Source organism: Felis catus, chromosome F2, assembly GCF_018350175.1.
Source record: "Felis catus isolate Fca126 chromosome F2, F.catus_Fca126_mat1.0, whole genome shotgun sequence".
Taxonomy (NCBI): Eukaryota; Metazoa; Chordata; class Mammalia; order Carnivora; family Felidae; genus Felis; species Felis catus.
In genome coordinates, this window is record NC_058385.1 from 18,293,267 (window position 1) to 18,316,486 (window position 23,220).

The 23,220-nt window shown below is 37.1% G+C and overlaps 1 protein-coding gene across 1 annotated transcript in view; it reads right to left on the reverse strand.

The window, feature by feature from the left end:
- Positions 1 to 23,220, reverse strand: part of CPA6 (carboxypeptidase A6) — a 521,176-nt gene that overhangs the window by 365,960 nt on the left and 131,996 nt on the right. The window contains exon 3 of the mRNA XM_019822757.3: positions 20,471 to 20,561. Coding sequence (XP_019678316.2) covers positions 20,471 to 20,517 — 47 coding nt within the window. The 5' untranslated portion in view covers positions 20,518 to 20,561. The remainder of the gene's footprint in view (positions 1 to 20,470; positions 20,562 to 23,220) is intronic.

The window sequence follows — 23,220 nt, forward strand, 5'->3', positions numbered from 1 at the left end:
GAACACAAAGTACTATGTGTCACTTTAGTATTATGATGATTTAATGAGCCATAACAACTTCCTCTTCAAGCATGAAGTAAATGAAATATAATTTCTTTAAAATGTCTGAACTCCCTTAATAGATTATAAGCCTCTTTAGAGGAGGACCTGTCTGATTCATTTGTGTCTCCTCCAGAGCATTAGCACATAAAAGCTATTCAACAAATATATGTCTGGTGGTGATTAGATTAATAATAGCTTTTAAACTTGATAAATCAGTAAAAGATTTGAATTGAGGGGCTGGGAAGGAAGTGCTTTGATTATAAATAATAATGATGATGAATATTAGACAATTTTTGGAGATAGTGTACTTGACAATTTAGAGCACCAGGTAATTTTGCTCAAGAAGGTAAGGGATAGAAGAAATCACAGACCAGGATGAATTTTAGAGAGAAAGAAAGGTAGAAAGAAAAAAATCAGACAGTGTTAAGGGGTAGAAACCACAGGGTATGTCTGGAATGATGGAAAGAAAAGTTACTATTATTTTCAGAAGTATGATTCATTAATCAGGTAAAATATGAGAGATAAAATCAAGTTAAATTAATGTTTATTATAATTATGTTTAAAATTTTAGAACTCATCAGTTTAGTTTATATGCACACATAAACATACAGACACATCTATATAATTTATATTATAGATATACTATTCACATTATATAAATGAGATAAACTTCTGGTAATACTTAATTGTTAAAAAGTCTATTTGCCTTGGAGTGATCAGAACTCTGTCCATTTTTCCCTTACATAAAGACTGGGAAGTATTTAGTGCTTTTTCATTCTCAAGTTCACTCTGGTCTAACAGCATATGCATTTTCAGTTTTATTTCAACAGAACATTCGTGGACAGCTTGAATTTCTATTTCTTTATCTTTGTCAACATTTTTATTTCCCCAGTGGACATGTCTTCAGAATCCATTTTTACTTCTCTGTGATCAGAAGAACTCTATTGGTCAAATTCAATAACATCCTTGGTGTGATTTCAGGAGGAAATTACAGACAGCACTCAGGTTTACCACTTTCTTGGAGGGGAAATATTAACACCCTCACCTCTCGCTCCCAATATAAGATTCTAGGTAGGAGTGAGTTACTCATTTTCTGAAGAAGCATTAACTCTTTTAGACCTTTCTAGCCACTTGGTAAATTACCTCTTCCATTGCCCAGAACAGTGTTCAGAGATTTCAAAGAATAAATGCTCAAAAGTAGAAAAACGCTAAGAAACCCATTATATGATAGGTTTCCTTCAAACTTATTTTAAATAACAGTTATTATTATATAACTGCATGTACATGTATGCATGTACATGCAGGTATATGTGTGCATTTGTATTTATATAAAAGAATACTGGAGATTTCAGTTGTATATTTATATTAGTGTTAGGCTACAGGTTTTCTGGCTGTAATAAAAACCCAACAAAATAATGGCTTAAACTATATCGGGATTTCTCAGCCTTGGTACTGTTGACATCGTGGATCATGTAATTCTTGGAAGTGGGAGCTGTCTGATGTATTGTAGGATGTTTAGCAGCATCACAGGGCTCTACCCACAGATGCCAGAAACAACCACACTCTCCAAATTAATGAAACCAAAAATGTCTCCTTACATTTCTAAATGTCCTCTGGGGGCTGGGGTGTGGTGGGTAAAGTTGTCCCCTGCTGAGAATCACTGAGCTAGATACAAACGTTTATCTCACACATAAAGAGTCTAAGCTGACACAATGGCTTCATTCTGCATTAGGAACTCAGATTCCTTGCCTTGCCATCTCCAGGACCTGCCCTTATCATATGGGCCCACAGATCTTACTCACATATCCTGATTCTAGGAGAACAGGGACAATGGTGTGTTGGTAAAATGCCTCTCTAAAAAAAAAGTCCCCAGTTGGGGATATTGGCTCTGATTTGTAATATTTATGGATTTCCATGTTATAAATACTTCTACCATGGCTGATAAAACTACCATCAGTTTAACAACTGTTTTGCAAAATTCCTGCATGTTTAAGAATCACCTTTTATAAGGCAGGTTTAGGGGAAAGCAGCATAACACAGACAGAAAAAAGGGGAGGAGTAAGGAGAAGGTATAGCTTTCTGTTTAAGGGTAAAATGAGGTTCCACTTCTGTTCATGACCATAGGACAGAACTTAGTCACGTGCTTGTCCTAGCTGCAAGGATGTTGAAATGCCATATTTGCTCTGATTAGCATATATTTAGCCAAAGAACAGGTACCTATCACTAGGAGACATAGAGAGAGAATATTTACTTCAGGAAAAACATCATGCTCTTCCATAGTATTATTTAAAAATTGACCAGATGCAGCCTCTCTGGAAAACAGTATGGAGGTTTCTCAAAAAATTAAAAATAGATCTACCCTATGACCCAGCAATAACACTAGTAGGAATTTATCCAACTGACACAGGAGTGCCGATTCATAGAGGCACATGTACCCCAATGTTTATAGCAGCGCTTTCAACAATAGCTAAATTATGGAAAGAGCCTAAATGCCCATCAACTGATGAATGGATAAAGAAGATGTGGTTTATATATACAATGGAATACTACTTGGCAATGAGAAAGAATGATATCATGCCATTTGCAGCAACATGGAAGGTATTATACTGAGTGAAATAGGTCAGTCAGAGGACAGCTATCATGTTTTCACTCATATGTGGATCTTCAGAAATTCAACAGAAGTCCATGGGGGAAGGGAAGGGAGAAAATAGTTACAAACAGAGAGGGAGGGAAGCAAACCACAAGAGACTCTTAAATACGGAGAACAAACTGAGGGTGGACGGCAGGGAGAGGGGAAAATGGTGATGGGCATTGAGGAAGGCACTTGTTGGGATGAGCACTAGGTGTTGTATGTAAGCCAATTTGACAATTAATTATATTTAAAAAATAATAAAATAAAAATTGACCAGAAATCTCAGCAGAAGAGATATGTCACAGATTTGCTCCAACAGTCAAAGGTTCTTCATGCAGCTAATGTGAGAGAATGCTGGGTGAATGTTCTTGAAATTTCTTAAATTGAGGGTACATATGTCTCTAAAATTCTATACTTCTCAGCTCAAGGTGTTTGAATTTGAAGTTGGTCACCTATGTTCTTCAACTTTTGGACTCACTAAGAAACAAATATTGGAGAATTTTAGAATTAGAAGAGATTTAATGATAATGATAACAATTATAATAGATAACACATATAATACCATGTGCCAGTCACTGTCTAAATATTTTACATATTTTTATGCTAATTTAATCTTCACAACAATCCCATGTAGTAAGTACCATTATTATCCTCATATTTAGATGAGGAAATTGAGGCACAAATAGGTTAAATAATTTACCAAAAGACACACATAGAGCAAGTAAGAAGTGGGGCCGGGATTCTTAGAGATTACTTCTTCTAATTTTCTCTGTGATTCATTTTCATTTCCTTCTACATTTCCTCCTATATGGAGGAGCTGAAAAGGTAAAAGCTAGATTTCCCAGATTCCTCTGCAGCTAAGGTTCTGGGTGGAGTTTGCCCTCTGAATCATACCTGTGAGGCAGTGTATGTGTAGAAGCAGCCTTAGTAGTAAAAGCAGCTATTTCCTGGCCACATCTAAGGTGGTATGCCCTTAAAACCTAAAATCCAGTGGAAGCTCATCCAGAACTTTCAGAGTATTGTAAAGATGAAAATTTCTGTATTAATCTTATTCTGTTTAAATACTTAGAGTGGTTTGTTTCCTGCACTAGGCTTTACAGACAACAAAATGGGAGGGTTGCAATGGGATAAGTAGGACTGTTCCAAAGTCATAAAAAGCCAGTTCTAGCATAAAACTGTTTCAGCACAGTAAGAGTTTCAGTAATACAGTAGAAAGTTGGATTTGAGTTTTAAGCTGAGGTTTGCCACTTACTGGTTCTGGAAACTACCAAGTTGTTGTTTTTTTCTCTCTTCAATTTCCTCATTTGTAAGATGAAAATAATAACACTTTATATTTAAGATTGTTGTGAAGATGTAATGATCTGTTAGGGAGTTGGTTTGGTGCTAATGACAGTCAATTAAACAAGATGGAAGGTTTTTTTCTCTGTAATGCAAAAGTCCCAATACACAGTTCATGCTTGGGATGGTAGCTGTATGATCCTCAGAATCCAGGCTCCTCTTCTGTTGCTTAACAATTATCAACATTTAGTGTCTAGTTGTGTTTTAAGATGGCTATTTCCACATCCTAGCAGTGGGAGCTGGGTGAAGGGGAAATAGTCTGTGTGGTTTTTCCTTTAAGGACAAGACCTGGAAGCTGGAAGAGGGATTCCTTCCCTCTTGTCTGGAAATTAGACATATTGTCACACCTTTACTACAAAAGTAGTCTTAAAATTGTAACATTCAGCTGGGCAGTGATGATATCAGTTAAAATTTTTAACTTGAGACTTGGGAAGATGGTGGAGTAGGAGGACCCTGAACTCACCCTGTCCCATGTTTACAACTAGATACCATCAACATCCAAGTCAGTAAGCTGGAGAGTAATCTGAAGACTAGCAAAACAAACCCCACAAATAAACATAGAGAATAAGCCTCATCTGAAAGGTTAGGACAGTCAGAAAGGCAGGAGGCTGCCTACAGGAGGGAGGGAGCTGCATAGGTGGAAAGGGCAGAGAAATGAGCCCGGGCACCAGGGAGCTCACACTGGAAAGACTAATCTCCATTAACATTTGGCTTTAAAAACCAGAGGGTTGAATTACCAGAGTTTACCAGTTTTTAAAAACAGTGGGACTTGGAACCTGGAACTTTAAAAGTCAGCTGACTCAGCACTGGACAAGCCAGGAGGGTGAGTGATGGCTGGCAGTGATAAAAATCACTCACCAGTGATAGCTAGTGAGTGATACAAGTGGTAGTTTTCACAACACCAGGGGCAAATGGGAGACAGACCTGTTCATACTGATTTTGAAGTATATTGGGAGACTTCTCCAAAAATGAGGGAGCTGGCAGTTTCCATTTTCCTCCCCCACCTCCCAGCAGAAACACAGAGCAACTTGTGGAAGGCAAGGATGCACAGATACTTGCTACCTAACTTTCTAGCAGCATACCATACCCACAAGTTATCCTGAGAACTCACCTTCTCCAAGCCTGCTATCCTTGGCCTAGGGCTCAGGGCAAATTTTGTTAAAGTTGCATGCACACTCCACACAGCCACTGGGTACGCAGCCACTGTCATACCCCACACTCAGCCACATGCCCCCCATCACTGCCACGTGCTGCACCCAGCCTCATGCCCCTGGCTGCCCTGGCACACAGCCCTGAGCTGTCACAGTGCTTTGGGGGATCCAGTATAGGGCTAGTGTCCCAAAGTAAATTTTGCTAACACTGCCACCCCTCTCAAGTTCCCCAGAGGACATGCCCCCCCCCAGAGATGTCCTCCCTGGGTCCCACTAACACCACAGAAAGCAAACACAACCCACATCAGGCAGAGAGTCAGTGCACATGACTGCACTGAAAGGAAAAGTGACTCAGACACAACACAAGATGTAAGCAACACACACAGGATACTCTCTTGAAGTGCCAGGTTCTGTGCACAGGGGACACTGCACTGCAGGGCACTCCAGGACCTTTTCTTCATAAAGCCACTACTTTCAAGAGCAGAAGACAGAGATGATTTTCTTACCACACAGAAACAGACACAAAGAGGCAGACAAAATGAGAAGACAGAGAAATTTATCCCAAATGAAAGGACAGGACAAGGCCATAGCCAGAGGTCTAAGTGAAACAGATTTAAGTAACATATGCAATAGAGAATTTAAAGCAATAATTGAAAGGATATTCACTGAACTTGAGACAAAAGTGGAAGACATGAGTAGGATCCTTAACACATTGAGATAGGAAAAACATAAAAGAGATAAAGGGCTCAATAAAATGAGAAATAAAATGAGAGTCATGCTTGATGGAATGAACAGCAGGTTGGGAGAAGGGGAGGAATGAATTAGTGAACTAGAAGACAGAGTAATGGAAAGTAATCAAACTGAACAAAAGACAGAGAGAGAGAAAAGAATTACACAAAATGAAAACAGACTTAGAGAACTCAGTGACTTCATCAAATGCAATAGCGTTTGTATTATAGGAGTCCCAGAAGAGGAGAGAGAAAAGGGGGCAGAAAACTTATTTGAAGAAACAATAGGAGAGCCTGGGTGGCTCAGTTGGTTAAGCATCCAACTCTTGATATCAGCTTAGGTCAAGATCTCACAATCATGAGATCAAGTTTTGGGCTGGGCTCTGTGATAAGCATGGAACCTGCTTGGGATTCTCTCTCCTTCTTTCTCTACCCCTCCTCACTCTCTCTCCCTCTCTCTCTCTCCATAAGTAAATAAAAATTTAAAAAAAGGAAAGAATAGCTGAAAACTTCCCTAATCTGGAGAAGGAAACAGATATCCAGATCCAGGAGGCACAAAGAACTCCCGTCAAAATCAACAAAAGCAGACCCATCCCAGGACATATTGTAATTAAATTGTCAACAAATAGTGATAAATAATGTATTTTAAAAGCAACAAGACAAAAGAACTCATTAACTTACAAGGGAGAACCCATAAGGCTAGCAGGATATTTTTCAACAGAAACTTTGAAAGTCAGACGGGGTGGCATGATATATTCAAAATGCTGAATGGGAGAAATCTGCAGCCCCAAATTCTCTATCCAGCAAAGCTATCATTCAGAGTAGAAATAGAGATAAAGAGTTTCCCAGACAAACAAAAACAAAAGAGGTTTATGACCACTAAACCATCCTTGCAAGAAATATTAAAGGGGACTCATTGAGTGGAAAAGAGACACCAAAAGAGACATTATAGAGGCAGAAAACACAAAAGCAGTAACAAAAATATTTCTATAAAAAAATCAGTCAAGAAACTCACAAAAAAGGATATAAAATATATAACATATACTTAAAATATGGGGAGGAGAGGAGAAAAGAATGGGTTCAAACTTAATCAACCATCAACTTTATAGACTGCTATATGCAGAAGAGAATAGATACAAACCTAATGATAACCACATATATAAACAACTACTAACAAAGAAGAAAGAGAAAGAAAGCCAAACATATCACCAAAGAAAATCAAATCCACAAACACTAGAGAGAGAAAACAAGAAATGATCAGAGAAAATATTCAGAAACAACCCAAAACAAGTAATAAAATGGCACTAAATACATATCTATGAATAATTACCTTGAATGTAAATGCACTAAATGCTCTATCAAAAGACATAGGGTGACATAATGGATAAAAAAACAAGACTCATCTATATGCTGTCTACATGAGACTTATTTTTAGACTTGAAGACACCTACAGGTTGAAAGTGAGAGGACAAAGAAACATCTGCCATGCAAATGGATGTCAAAAGAAAGCTGGAGTAACAATACTTATATCAGACAAAATCAACTTTAAAACAAAGACTATATAACAAGAGACAAAGAAGGACACTATATAATCATTAAGAGAACAGTCCAACAAGAAGATAATACAATTGTAAATACAGTAAAACCTTGGTTTGAGAGCATAATTTGTTCTGGAAATATGCTCGTAAAAAGCACTCACATATCAAAGCGAATTTTAACAACCATTGGGTCAGTTGTGATCATGTAACATTAGGCATCATGTACTACTCATATTGCAAGACATCACTGGTTTATCAAGTTCAGATTTATTAGAAACGTTTGCTTGTCTTATGGAACACTTGCAGAACAAGTTATTCACAATATAAGGCTTTATTGTATTTATGTATCCAACAGAGAAGCATCCAAATCCATAAAACAGTTAATAACAAACATAAAGAAACTATTTGATAATAATAAAATAATAGTAGGGGACTTTCACACCCCACGTACATCAATGGCCAGGTCATCTAAACAGAAAGTCAATAAGGAAACAATGGCTTTGAATGGCATAATAGAACAGATGGATTTAATATATTCATCCATCTAAAACATTTCATCCTAAAACAGCAGAATACACATTCTTTTTCAAGTGCATACAGAACATTCTCCAGAATAAATCACATATTAGCCCACAAAACAAACCTCAACAAATTCAAGAAGATTGAAATCATACAATGCATCTTTTTTGACCACAACACTATGAAACTAGAAGTCAACCACAAGAAAAAATCTGGAAAGGCCAGAAATACATGGAGGTTAAAGAACATCCTACTAAATAATGAATAGGTCAACCAGGAAATCAAAGAAGAAATAAAAAAATATATGGAAATAAGAGAAAATGAACAATACAATAGTCGAAAACCTCTGGGATGCAGAAAGGTGGTTCTAAGAGGGGAAGTACATAGCAATACAGGTCTACCTCAAGAAGTAAGAAAAATCTCAAATAAACAACCTAACCTTACACCTAAAGTAGCTGTAAAAAGAATAACAAATAAAACCTAAAACCAGCAGAAGGAAGGAAATAATAAAGATAAGAGCAGAAGTAAATGATACAGACACTTAAAAAACAATAGAATAGATCAATTAAACCAGGAGCTGGTTCTTGAAAAAAATCAGTGTATCTGATAAACCTCTAGCCAGACTAACATGAAAAAAAAAAAAAAAGAAATGACTCAAATAAAATCACAAATGAGATAGGTGAAATAACAACCAACACCACAGGAATACAAACAATCATAAGAGAATATTACTCAAAACTATATGCCAACAAGTTGGACAACCTAGAAGAAATGGATAAATTCCTAGAAACTACCAAACTGAAGCAGGAAGAAATATAAAATTTGAATAGATCAATAACCACCAAAGAAATAGAACCAGTAATTTAAAAACTCCCAAAACACAAAAGTCCAGGACCAAATGGATTTATGGATTTATGGATTTATGGGCAAATTCTACCACACATTTAAAGAAGAATTAATACCTATTCTTCTCAAACTACTCAAAAAGGAGAAAAAGAAGGAAAACTTCCAAATTCATTTTATGAGTTCATTATTATTCTGATACCAAAACCAGATAAAGACACCACAAAAAAAGAGAACAACAAGTCATATCCCTGATGAACATAGATGTAAAAATCCTCAACAAAATACTAGCAAACCAAATCCAACGGTATATTAAAAAATAATTCACCATTATCAAATGGGATTTATCGCCAGGATACAAGAATGGTTCAATATTTGCAAATCAATCCACATGACATATCACATCAACAAGAGAAAGGATAAGAACCATGTGATCATTTCAATAGAGAAAGCATTTGACAAAGTACAACATCCATTCATGATAAACACCCTCATCAAAGTAGGTGTAGAAGGAACATACTTCAACACAATAAAGGGCATATACGAAAAACCCACAGCTAACATCATACTCAAAGGGGAAAAACATAGAGCTTTCCCCTAAGGTCAGAAACAAGACAAGGATATCCATTCTCACTGCTTGTATTCAACACGGTACTGAAAGTCCTAGCCACAGCAATCAGACAACAAAACTAAATAAAAGACATCCAAATCAGTAAGGAAGAAGTAAAACTTTCACTATTTGCAGATGACATATACTCTATATGGGAAACCCCAAAAACTCTACCAAAAAAACTTATTGAAATGATAAACAAATTTAGTAGAATTGCAGAATATAAAATCAACATGCAGAAATCTGTTGCATTTCTATACCCTAATAATGAAGCAGCAGAAAGAGAAATTAAGAAAACAATCCCATTTATAACTGCACCAAAAACAATATGATACTTAGGAATAAACCTAACCAAAGAGGTGAAAGACTTGTACTCTGAAAACTATGAACACTGGTGAAAGAAACTGAAGATGACACAAAGAGATGGAAAGATATTCCATGCTCATGGAACAGAAGAACAAATATTGTTAAAATGTCTGTACTACCCAAAGCAATCTACATATTTAATGCAATCCCTATCAATATACAAACAGTATTTTCCACAGAACTAGAGCAAATAATTCTAGAATTTGTATGGAACCACAAAGACCCCAAATAGGCAAAGCAATCTTGAAAATGAAAAGCAAAGTTGGAGGCATTACCATTACGAACTTCAAGTTATATTACAAAGCTGTAGTAATCGAACCACTCTGATATTGGCACATAAACAGACACCTAGATCAATAGAGCAGAATAGAAAACCCACAAATAAACCAACAACTATATGGTCAATTAATCTTCAACAAAGCAGAAAGAAAATCCAGTGGGAAAACAAAGTCTCTTAAAGAAATGGTATTGGGAAAACTGGACAGCAAAATGCAAAAGAAAGAAGCTGGACCACTTTCTGATGCCATACACAAAAATACATTCAAAATGGATTAAAGGCTTATATGTGAGACCTGAAGCCATAAAAATCCTCCGGTAAATATGGGCAGTAAATGCTTCGACATCGGCCATACCAACTTTTTTCTAGATATGTCTCCTGAGGCAAGGGAAACAGAAGCAAAAATAAACTATTGGGACTATATCAAAAGAGAAGGCTTCTGCACAGTGAAGGAAACAATCAACAAAACTAAAAGGCTGCCTATGGATTAGGAGGACATATTTGCAAATGACATATCTGATAAAGGATTAGTACCCAAAATATATAAAGAACATATAAAAGTCAACACCCAAAAAACAAATCATCCAAATAAAAAATGGGCAGAAGCTATCCACAGACATTTCTCTAAATAATACATATAGATGGCCAACAGACACATGGAAAGATATTCATCATCATTTACCATCAGCGAAATGCAAACCAAAACTATAATAAGATCACTTCACATCTGTTAGATGGCTAAAATCAACAACACAAGATAAAACAGGTGTTGGAGAGGATGTGGAGAAAAAGGAACCTTCCTACTCTGTTGGTGGGAATAGAAAGTGGTACAGTCACTTTCTAAAATCGTATGTTTTTTGAGTTTCCTCAAAAAGTTAAAAAAAGAAGTACCCTATGTTCCAGCAATCATTCTATTGTTTACCCAAAGAATACAAAAACACTAATTCAAAGGGATACATGTACTGCTATATTTATAGCAGCATTATTTACAAAAGCTAAGATATGGAAGCAGCCCAATGTCCACTGATTGAGGAATGGATAAAGAGGAAATACTATATATATACATACGTATACAATAGAATATTATTCAGCCATAAAAAATATTGAAATCTTGCCACACTGTATGTTAACTAACTGGAATTAAAATGAAAACTTAAAAACATGTTTAACTCTTACTAATATGTGTAAGAAAGGTATCATGCATATAGGAGATGACTGAAGTCTCTGCCACAGATGATATGACATAGGCTAAACACTTGGTACATGTATGGTAATAATACACATTAATATTGGCATCCTCCAGTTTATCATCTTATGGTCTTTTATCCCCCAGAGACAATATTATTCCAGATTTTGGTTGTAAATGTAATACTTTGGAATTATGTTACTTGAACATTTTAGGAAGTACTATTTGTCTCTGAATCAAGTTTCAATGTGAAATAGATCCTACACCAAATACTAAGAGAAAGTGTCATTGTCCTTATAAAATGACTTTTTGATCATATTTTTCTTTGCAGAAAAACAGGAATCAGTAATGACATTTTGGAATCTTATTTGGTTGTTATACGCTCTCCAAGTCTACGGCAATTTCAGGTGGCATGTTTGCTTTTGCAGAACACGGAAATGTCCAATGATGCTGGTGGCCATAAAACTGTTCTAATTATTCCTTTCGAGCAATGAATTATAGACTTAGCAGTAGACCTAATCAGTAGAACATTGTCAGTTTGGTTGAATGGCCTGGTACTTCTCCAAGGAGACCTTTTAGATCCCACAATTGTGACTTCAATAAGTCAGAAGAGAAGAGGTAAATCATGGGAATTGGAGTGGATTTGCCCTTGGAAAAATTGTGTAGCGAGCAAGCTTGTCTTCAATATTTGCCCACATTCCTATTTAGGTTTCCTTCTTCCCATGGCAGTGCCCAGGTCATTAGGTTTCGGCTCCTCCACGTGTATCTCATTTCACTGTCCTGTTGGTACAGAGCTATTATTACTCCCACTTTGCAGAGGAAGGAACTCCTTATCTCAAAGACGTGAAACCCAAATGCCTCAGAAAAGCGTAGCAGAGGTATTTGGGATAGAAGATATTTCTTTATATCCATAAACTCACACCCTGTTGGCAGTGATTCCCCATATACAGAAGTGGCACCTGGTGAGATTTGCTGGAAGCTAATCATTTCTATTTTTCAGGCAAAATCAGCATGTAATTATAAGGATAAGCAACTAGGCAAGGGTCATTTGGCCTGCTTACTGAGACTATTACAACGTTTCATAAAATTTAGTGGACCCTAGATTATAATTATTAACACTATTGTTCTTGATGAGGGCAGAAAGAGAAATATCTAATACCTCTCTGAGAATTTTCTATTTTTGTAGTTGATTATACCACATGGAGCAGTTTGAAGTCCTTTGCCTAGAGAAATGGCAAAAGCCACAAAAGATATTTAAATGTCTTCCCCTGCTTCCTGCATGGCTCAACACTTTTCAAGTGGGCTCAGGGGTCATTTCTTTGTCCTCAACACGTGAAGCAATAGCTGAAGAACTAATAGCTGATAGCAGATGACATTCTGACATGGTGGGGGGCGGTTTAGAATCCCTCAGCTGTGTCTTAGGCCACACAAGTCATCTTAATTTTTTGCTTCAAATTCCACACATTTTACCTAAAAATCTGTTTTAGAAACTGAGAGTGCTGATAAATAGTTTTAAAAAACTTAAAAATCTCCATGTTTACTTGATACATAACTTTCTCTTTATCCCATCTTTTAGCTCTGGACGTTCAATTATTCACCCAGAAGAAGTAATGATAGAGAAGATGTGTCAATAAAAGAAAAGCTCAAGATGTTTTCAAATTGGCAAATAAGAAGAAAAAGATATCCTCTAATAGTGGAGCCTAGACCCTTCTTACATTAAATTTGCCATCAGATGTGGCTTTGTAGTTTGCAAGTTTTAAAAAGAAGTTAAAATTAGCAGTCCAAATTTAAAAGCAAGCAAAAAAAGGATGAAATTCATATTTGTAGCAAGATGTCCAAATTAAAACTCAGTTCCTAAAATCAATCAATAAACTAAATGAACATAACATTTTGTTAATGCTAGAAGTTAGGGCAAACTCTGGCTTCAAATGTGCATGCAAACCGTTTCTATCTAGCAAAAGAGAAAAACTTGAATTTGGATTGGGCTTTTATTTTCATGAACAACAATAAATAGATTCTTTATTTACCCAAACATTAATAATCCACACTATGATTCTTAAGGAAAATTGTGAGTGGGATGCAGATGTTTAAAGACTAAAAACCTATTGTTGAGAGTGCTGCTATAAACATTGGGGTACAAGTGCCCCTATGCATCAGTACTCCTGTATTTCTTGGGTAAATTCCTAGCAGTGCTATTGCTGGGTCATAGGGTAGATCTATTCTTAATTTTTTGAGGAACCTCCACACTGTTTTCCAGAGTGGCTGCACCAGTTTGCATTCCCACCAACAGTGCAAGAGGGTTCCCCTTTCTCCACATCCTCGCCAGCATCTATAGTCTCCTGATTTGTTCATTTTGGCCACTCTGACTGGTGTGAGGTGATATCTGAGTGTGGTTTTGATTCGTATTTCCCTGATGAGGAGCAACGTTGAGCATCTTTTCATGTGCCTGTTGGCCATCTGGATGTCTTCTTTAGAAAAGTGTCTATTCATGTTTTCTGCCCATTTCTTCACTGGATTATTTGTTATGGAAAGAGCCTAAATGTCCATCAACTGATGAATGGATAAAGAAATTGTCGTTTATATACACAATGGAGTACTACGTGGCAATGAGAAAGAATGAAATATGGCCCTTTGTAGCAACATGGATGGAACTGGAGAGTGTTATGCTAAGTGAAATAAGCCATACAGAGAAAGACAGATACCATATGGTTTCACTCTTATGTGGATCCTGAGAAACTAACAGAAACCCATGGGGGAGGGGAAGGAAAAAAAAAAAAAGAAGTTAGAGTGGAAGAGAGCCAAAGCATAAGAGACTCTTAAAAACTGAGTACAAACTGAGGGTTGATGGGGGGGTGGGGGGTGGGAGGGAGGGGAGGGTGGGTGATGGGTATTGAGGCGGGCACCTTTTGGGATGAGCACTGGGTGTTGTATGGAAACCAATTTGACAATAAACTTCGTATATTGAAAAAAAAAAGACTAAAAACCTAGAGGTTTACTTTGCAATGTGAATTCCTTTTGTTTCAGCCAGAGTGTCGTTCTCGTAGATTTTAATTCTTTGGGAAACTCTGCTCTTCTCTGCAAAGATTTAGCCTGGGTGCATGGTGTCTACAATGTGGAGATGTGTGTATGAGCAGTCACCCATAGGGGGATGAGGCTGAACACAGGCAGGGGCTTCACCTCACACTGGAGGAAATACACTCAGAATCTCCTGGGTAAACAGCCTGAGACTATGTTTCAGACTTCCCCCTGGAACCTGGCCTAAACACGTCAATAGTCCCTTGAAACCCTTTTATAGATGAAGAAACTTGGCCTCGACAGGCTAAGTAATGTGTCCAAGGACCCACAGCCAGCAGGTGGCTGTGCAGACCTTGGCACCTAGAGGGTTTGCATCAAGAGACTTCATCCCGTCTGGAGTGGACACTCAAGTGCACGTAGGTCATGACAACACACCCACGTTTGCTCCCCCCCCCAAACTAAGCACTCTTGTTTAATAATTTTTGCCTACTGAAATGGAGTTCAGTTGTCATAAAGAGTTTTGGCTTTTCCCCCCTGCAATATGATTTCATTTAAGCATTGAAATTGGGCTCATTTTTATTTTATTTTTGGCCCAGGATTGAGGTGCCTTTATAAATGATTCTTAGATTAGCTCTGTCTCATTAAGGATCAGTGCCCTGTGATCTAGATTGTCTTTAGTCATTGTGGAGGGCCAGTGTATTATCCTAAGTGTCTATCATTGTGTCTTGTCATTTTTTCCTACCAATTCTTTCCCCTGCTGCTCTTATTTCAGAGATTTCTTTTGGCCCATGAATAAGACTTTTAAATAACTCAAATAACCTAGAAAGGGCTGGGATATACTTGGGGAAGGCAAAATTCGGATCTGATTCTATATTTGGCAAATAAGAGACATGAGCAGAAACAAGTAGGTGTACAGAATGATACCCCATGAAAAAGAAAAAAATAAGTAAATATGAACAACACCTGCTTATATTAAAAATATGTGGTTATATTTCTGGTTAGAAATTTACTTGTATACATTTTTTACCTGAGAAATGATTTGGCATGATTTGTAAAACACTCACTTTACAGAATTTATGAATATGGAAAATAATGTAAGTTTCTTAAGATGTATTCGATTGGATTTATGTCTTTTTGGTTTTGCGTTTCTCATCATCTCATATTTGGAATACCTCCAATACCTCCTGCTGCTAATGAAATGTCTCTCACAATTTTTTCCTCCATCAGAGTACACTTTCTAAAATTTAAATCTGATCATAGCGTTCTTCAACTGTTTCCATAAACTTTCCAAAGCACCTGTTGAAACATATAAGACCACCATCCACCCAGCAGACCCCCCCTTTCCCGCCAGATTGCCCTTGCTCAGGCCAAATGGAACTATCTGCAATTTCTCATACAAGCCAGCCTTTTGGCACCTGGCTATATTTGCATTTGGAGTGGGCTCACTGCAGACTGTGTACCCAATAAACTCACTTATTTTAAAAAATGCAAATAATGCCCCTTCTCTGCAATGTCCCCACTTGGAGTTATATGTTCCCATAATAATCCCTACCACTCTCTATTATAACACTTAACTATGGTGTATTTTAATTATCTACTTACCCATCTGTCTTGCCCACTAAATGTTGAACTTCTCAGCAGGACCTTCTTGATCATGTTTGAACCCTCTGTATTTTACATTCTGGTATATAGTAGATGCTCAATGAATATTTTTAGAGCAAGAGAGTGAATAAGGAAATACATGTTGAATATATAAAATTAGACTAGAGTTCAATTTAATCAGTCACTTTCTAGAGCTCCTCTTAATCTGTCTTTTTTGTTAAAGCATTCTGTAAAGAGATTTATCTCAAAGTTCAGTTGCAGCATATTTAAAATGTAACTGAGGCTATTATTATTATAAGCTAAACAGACAATTTCCTATATTCACTTTTGTGGGTATTGAGGGAATATTTTGATAAGCAAATAGAATATAGAAGAAAATGCATTCTAATAAACCCCAATAGCATGACTTGAAGTGCTGTGTTATCTCAAAATTTCATTAGACTGAAAACATATTTTCAGTGTTCATCAATCTGGTGGTGAATTACTGGTGGAGCAGTATTTTAGGACCCCACTTCTAAAACCCCAGCTAGAAGGAGGCTAGTTTCTGCTGAATGATTTCATATTTTATGTGTATATTTAGAGGACTAAATTGAGCTTAGCTTTAGTCATGCTTACTTTAAAGGGAAAAACCAGTAATTTTCTTCCAGAAATGTCTTCCTGGTCATTATCTTTTCCATGTAATTAGTTACCTGTGAGAGTCCTGTTATTTAGTTGGTATTCACCATAGTTTCCTGCCCTGAGAAAATCTCATGCATTAAATTCCCAATTTTTTGCATAATGTTTGTTCTATGTTTACCAAAGAAAAATGAGGAAGACAATTATACCAATGCACCTTATGAGGAACAGCCCTTATTATGAGGTATATTATCTTATTTATTTATTCATTTATGTATGTATGTATGTATTTTAACTTTTTTTTGAGAGAGAGAGAGAGAGAGTGCAAGAGTGGGAGAGAGGCAGACAGAGAGGGAGAGAGAGAATCCCAAGCAGGCTCCATGCTGCCGTGGGGCTCAGGACCTGAGCCGAAATCAAGAGTCAGATGCTTGACTGAGCCACCTAGGTGCCCCATGAGGTGTATTATTTTAAAACAACAAAAATGTTACTAAAACAGAGGCAGTGAGAAATTGAGTAGCCACCAAAAGACAGCTAACACTTCATCAAACCACATTCTGATGGAACAAGTCAAACTTCAGCGCACTGGAAGTCAGCTTCCTGTTATCAGAACTTGCTACATCCAGGGGTCACCAGGAGCGGGAGCATCTCAGTTTTACTCTCAACGGGTATCACTGATTTGTGACTTCTGTTTGTAAAATGAGAGGAAATGGTTGCTTGCAGCAGCGTCAAGGCAGTGTCTACAGGAGCTATTTGAGCTTCTTCTGACAAGTATCAAGCCCTTCCTTTTGCCCAGAGTGAATTTAGTTAGAAGTAGTAGCAGGTTCAGGGCCTAATGACATGGGCCAAAACGGAAATAAACCAACACTACGGCAAACTCCTGAGGGAGAGCCAAGCTCCGGGGGAAATAAATGGGAACTTTACCTTGATATCAGGTCATTTAAAGACAAGGTGATTTACAAAAAAGTCTTGAGGATTATTATTGAGTATTTACAAGTGAATTTTTAAAGTTTATTTGAAGATTTAACATCACATTGGAAAGGAAAGCTTGTGTATAGGTTATTTAAAATAATTTTCAGAGGTTATATCTGACAGAAATCCACTGGAGGGCAGTAGATAGCAAGAGTTATGGCTGGTTGCCTGAAATATTGATTGTTTCAGGACATAAACTGAATATCACATTACAGCTTAATTTTAAAAAATGACATACAGTTCTGTTGTCTGTTTTAAAGTTTAAAAAGATTTCCCACATTAGGTGCCTGGATCAGGCTGTGTATTTCCATTTGGTGTGAAGAATGATGGGGCTGATTGTATGTTGAAAGCATTTCTGTCTTCCTGACAAATCAAAGTGTGAATTCAAGTTTCTGTACTCAGTTGAACAGTGATGCGTTTCAATCTGGGTAGACCTTAATTTATACTGTTTCCCTAAGGAAAGAAACCAGGTTTCCAGAGATAGTCGTCATTAACTGAAGATACGACACACTGCCTCACATGCCTTGACCCCAGAACATAGAGTCAATGTTCTTAATCATATCAGCTGCCTGTGTAGCACCCACTCCCTAAATGAAATGTATTTAATTTTATTTCTGAGAATTAATGAAACATCTTTGAGACAGAGCTTAGAATTCAAATTGTTCTTTTAATTGTAAAGAAATACTACAGGTGATGAAAATCAGTCATCTTTTGCTTCTGCTAATACTTGCCTCTTCACCCATATTTCCTTCCTTCCTCCAAAAATCCACCCATTCACTCATCCTCCATTGATTCACTCAGCATTTATTGTGCTCCTACAATCTATGTGCCGTGTAAGCGTGGAAGTTAAAAGGTGAGCATAAAATTTCAGTTGAGAAGAATGGAATGGAAAATAAACTTTCCTCAGAATATTAGCACTTGGTGAGCCTTAGTTGTTCCTCAAATAATAAGAGCAGATGCATGTACAGCAATCTGAACCAGACACTTACTCTGAGCTCTTTTTGTAACAAAAAGGTTTCATCATCACCATCATCATCACCATCATCATCTTCACCATCCCATCATCATCATCATCACCATCCCCATTATCATCATCCCCATCATCATCATCATCTCCATTTATGTACATGTGCATTGAGGCACAGGAAGATCAAGTCCCTGCCCATTGTCACACAGAGCCAGAATTTGTGACTTGCTCCCCATGCTCTGGACTGATCAAGCTGATCAAGCTACACTTTTCTTCAAGAGCAGGAGTTCCAAGTGAAGCATCAGTCAGCTTGGAAAACAGGGAATTTAAGGATGGTTTTTTGCTTTTGTGAAAGATAAAATGTACTAGACAATTAAGGAAATGTTTGTTCAGGCTATTGTAATAGAGAGAATGTTCATTAATGAATGTCTCAAAGAAGAGGGAGAGAACTTAGCGGCCTAGACATCCACTAAGATGTCTTTACATCTCCTTTAATATCCAGAAGGAACTCTGGCCCATGCATGGTCTACTGTGGTGGTGAGTGCTTTGAGGTTTATACCAAGTCCTCAGGCTTCAGCTCACAGGGTTCTTCATATTCTGAAGGAAAGGGCCAGCTGCCAGAAAACCTAAAGTCCTGATAGTGATCTGGGCAGTAATATAGACAGATTACACAGAAGATGAGAATAATTTTATACAACCACTTCTTAGAGCAGGCTAATAATCCAAGAAAAATTTTCCACTTTAACTAAGAAGACAAAATTCTATCTTTGTACCATTATAATATTTGTCATGAATTCTCCTTTGGAAAATCTTATAAATAAATTCATTGTATTAGGCAGAAAATTGGCCCCTCAAAGATTTTCACTTCCTAATCCCTGAAACTTGTGAATATGTTGTTACATGACAAGAGGGAATTAGTTCCATTGTAGAGGGGAATAAAGTTACCAATCATCTGTCCTTAAAATAACAGTCATCCCTGATTACCTGGTGGACCCAATGTAATTACAATGGTTGTTTAAATGTGGAAGAGAGAGGCAGACAAGCCAGTGTCAGAATGATGCAATGTGAAAAAGACTAACAAGTTATTGCTGGCTTTGAAGATGCAAGGGGGCTGCGAATCAAAGATTCCAGGCAGCCTCTACAAGCATGAAAAGGCAAGACAATTGATTCTCTCCTAGAACCTGGAACGCAGGAATGCAGCCCTACTATCCTGATTTTAGCCCAGTGGGACCCATTTTGGACTTTTGGACTAAGGTACCTAGTTGTGGTAATTTGTTATAGCAGCAAAAGAAAACTAATACACCCATCAAACTTTAGTCAGCTTTGGCCATTACAAAAAGAAAAACAAGTCCCTTCTAGCACACCTTCCATAACTTTCTATATTCATTTGGGTTTTGTCTTACATTTTCCTCGTCTTATTCTGGAGCAACCAGTCATTTAACTTTAGGGCAAAACTACTCTTATCTCCTTAACACAAACACATCTCTTATAGTACAATGTCTCAAAGTGGCAAAAAATGAACATCTTCTTTAACAGACCCAAATACATACTCTCTCTGTATCATAAAATAAGAGGGAAAAATATAAATTTAAAATTATGCTTAGTAATTAATGTTTCAGTATTCTGTCTCACATAGAAATGATCTAGGCATCTAGTAAATATTGATTAACTCGATACCAATACAAGATTTTAAGTTACCTAAAAATCTTAGAAATTATCTTCGAGTGGACATATTACAAAATGTTAATACTGTTTGCAGTTAGGAGTATGCCTAAGTTCATGTTTGACTGCTGACAGCTTTTAAGCCTTAAATCTCCTCCTCCTCTTCTGTCCCACATTTAGGAGAGTTGATAAGAAAAGTCAGGTGCTTCCTCCTTTGCTACTGGTGGTAAGTTTGAATCATACCAAGTCCCTGCCTGTATGTAGGAAACTTCACTCCAGCCCCGCCCCTAACCAACATAAAAGACCCATGCCAGTCTCCTTTCTTGTTTTCTTTCAAGCCTCTTTTGACCTGTTTGGGAGGCGTCCCCTGCTCTCTCCAGAGAGCTTCGTAATGTAAGTAATATTCCTACCTTCTTGGTGTTCCTGTGGCATCATTAGTCTCCAGTTTGAACCACATTTTGGGTGGATGTTCATCTTTTCTTTGCAAGAGTGTCCACAACCCTGTTGGAATAAAATTTGTCAAAATATGATTCAATTTTGGTCATAAATATTTACATATCTCATAAGATTAAACATTTAGTAAAAGTAGTGATATCTTTTCCATTCAGCAAACCTGTGTATGTTTAGGAAAGATATATCTAAATAGAATAAAAGTCTACATATATATTACACTTAACATTGATCTAATGGAAAATATGTAGCTGCTTTTAATGAAAATTTTTTTAATGTTTATTTTTTGAGAGAGAGAGAGACAGAGCATGAGCAGGGGAGGAGCAGAGAGAGAGACACACAGAATCTGAAGCAGGCTCCAGGCTCTGAGCTGTCAGCACAGAGCCCGACGCGGGGCTCAAACTCATGAACTGTGAGATCATGACCTGAGCCGAAGTCGGATGCTTAACCGACTGAGCCAGCCAGAAGCCCCTGTAGCTGCTTTCAATTAAATCAAAATAACGAGTCTTGCTTGCCACGGATTTACCTAAATTATGTGCACCTGAATTCTGAAAACATTTCTGGGTTCATTTCTATAAGGATACCTCCTTTTTTACATTGAAAATATTTGAGGTTTAATTTCCTTTAATATCTGGAAGTTTATGGAACATTCAGCTTACATAAGTGCTTTTTATCACTAAACCAATCAGAGTAGGGCTCCCTTAAGAGATTTTACAATCTAATTTATTAATACCATGAAGGGCAGGAAAATATTATATACTTACACAATGAGATGTAAAGACCTTTCTGAATTACAGATATATAAACATACAAACAGACATAAGTAGACAGCTTACAGCTGATCCATGGGTCAAGCATACACACAGAAATAAAATATCAGTGGTCTAAATTCTATTGGGTTTTATTACCAGTTGGTAATAAATTCTTAGCTGATTTTATCTCAAAACAGGGAAAAAGATAAACAGAAAAGACCAATATACCAGTTCTCTGTCTTTCAACTGAGAAAACAAGATCTGTATAAACCATTGATACATTTACAGAAATCATAAAATGATCAGACCATGAAACCAGCAGAATTGGGCACCAGATATGAAGCAAGTACTCAAAAGGTATTGAATCAAATCTTTATCGTGCTATGAATGGACAAGAGTCCAGAACACAGGATCAGAAACTAAGCTCACTTTTGGGTCCTTGGATCACCACATAGGAATGAAGCACAAAGGCTCTGAGGGGGGTCTCATGACCCGGTAGGAGTAAACAGGACCCTAAGGCAAGGACAAATACTATCTGGGTTGTGGCACCAAACCCCGAAAGACAAAAGGCTCCAGACAATTAAGGAAATGATTTTATTCAGGCCATTGCAACAGAGAGAATATTTGTTATGATAAAGGTCTCAAAGAATATGGAGAAAACTTGAGGTTTTACAAGGTCATGGTGGTCCTTTGTAGTTAACTGGTTACCTGTTTAGCCATTTTGTCACATCCCAAACAAAGAAGAGTTACAAAAGGATGGGGAGGTTTCTCAGCTGTCACTACTGTCCAGGAGCACAGGGCCCAGATGAAGCTCAACATTGTTACTTTATAATAAGCTCTCTGCTTCACCACCTCTTTGACCATTGGCCCTTGATACACACAGGCAGATGGTATCATCCCTGGGAGGGCTTTCTCTGCCTTGTAACTTCAGATACTATATGAACATTTTGTATCATTCAAAACTATTTTTATGTACTACATGATTATGTATTTGGAGATTTTTTTTAAAGAAAAACATATTTGGTGCTTATAAAAGTTTTTAGAGAGAACATGAAAAGCAAATTACCAAACAGAAAACCATCTTTTAATTGAGTTTTCATTGAACTTACAGGGTGGGGAATTTAAGTGATTTTAAGAACAAGTAAACATGTTGCAGAAGCATCTGCTATGACTGAGGGATGAACACTGGCTAGGACTTCCCGGGAATCCACTTAAAATGGGCAATTTTAGCTTTCTCTGAAGAGGAGTTTTGTGAAAGGAAGGGAAGAGGAAAACTTTGTTTAGCATCTGTGAGAACATCAGGGACCAAGGGAGATCAGATATTGTGCATAATGGTTTGAAAAATGTTGAACAAGTTAGACTGCACCAGGATGGCCCCTGGCATTTCAGTCTGTGAAGGAGCAAAAACAACTCAGCAAGCTGATAGAAACCACAGAATCCTGCAGAGCAGTGCTTCTGCTGAAGGATCATAATTCATGATATAGAAGTTTTCCCACACGTGAGGAAAATGGGTGTTCTCTAATTGTTGTTTAGGGTTCTATGTATGTCGATTAGATCAAGGTGGTTAACTATGACATTCATGATTGTTTACCTATTTTAAAAATCTACTTGTTCTACCCATTATGAGAGATGTGTCAAAAATCACCTTTTATAATGGTGAATTTGCCTATTTCTCCTATTATTTTTTGCTTGTATTTTTGAAGTTATGCTATTAGGTACAAAAGAACTTAGAACTGTTTTATCCTTCTGGTGAACTGAAACTTTTATCATAACAAAAGCATTTTATCATTGCAAAAGTATTTTTGCCCTAATTTCTGTTTTTCCTGATATTAGTATAGCTACCCCAATTTTCTATTGTTGGTATTTGCCTTATATAACTATTTCTATTCTTTTATTTTCAACCTTCCTTTGGACCCCTTATGCATCACTTCCTTTTTGCATATAGCTGAATACTTCAT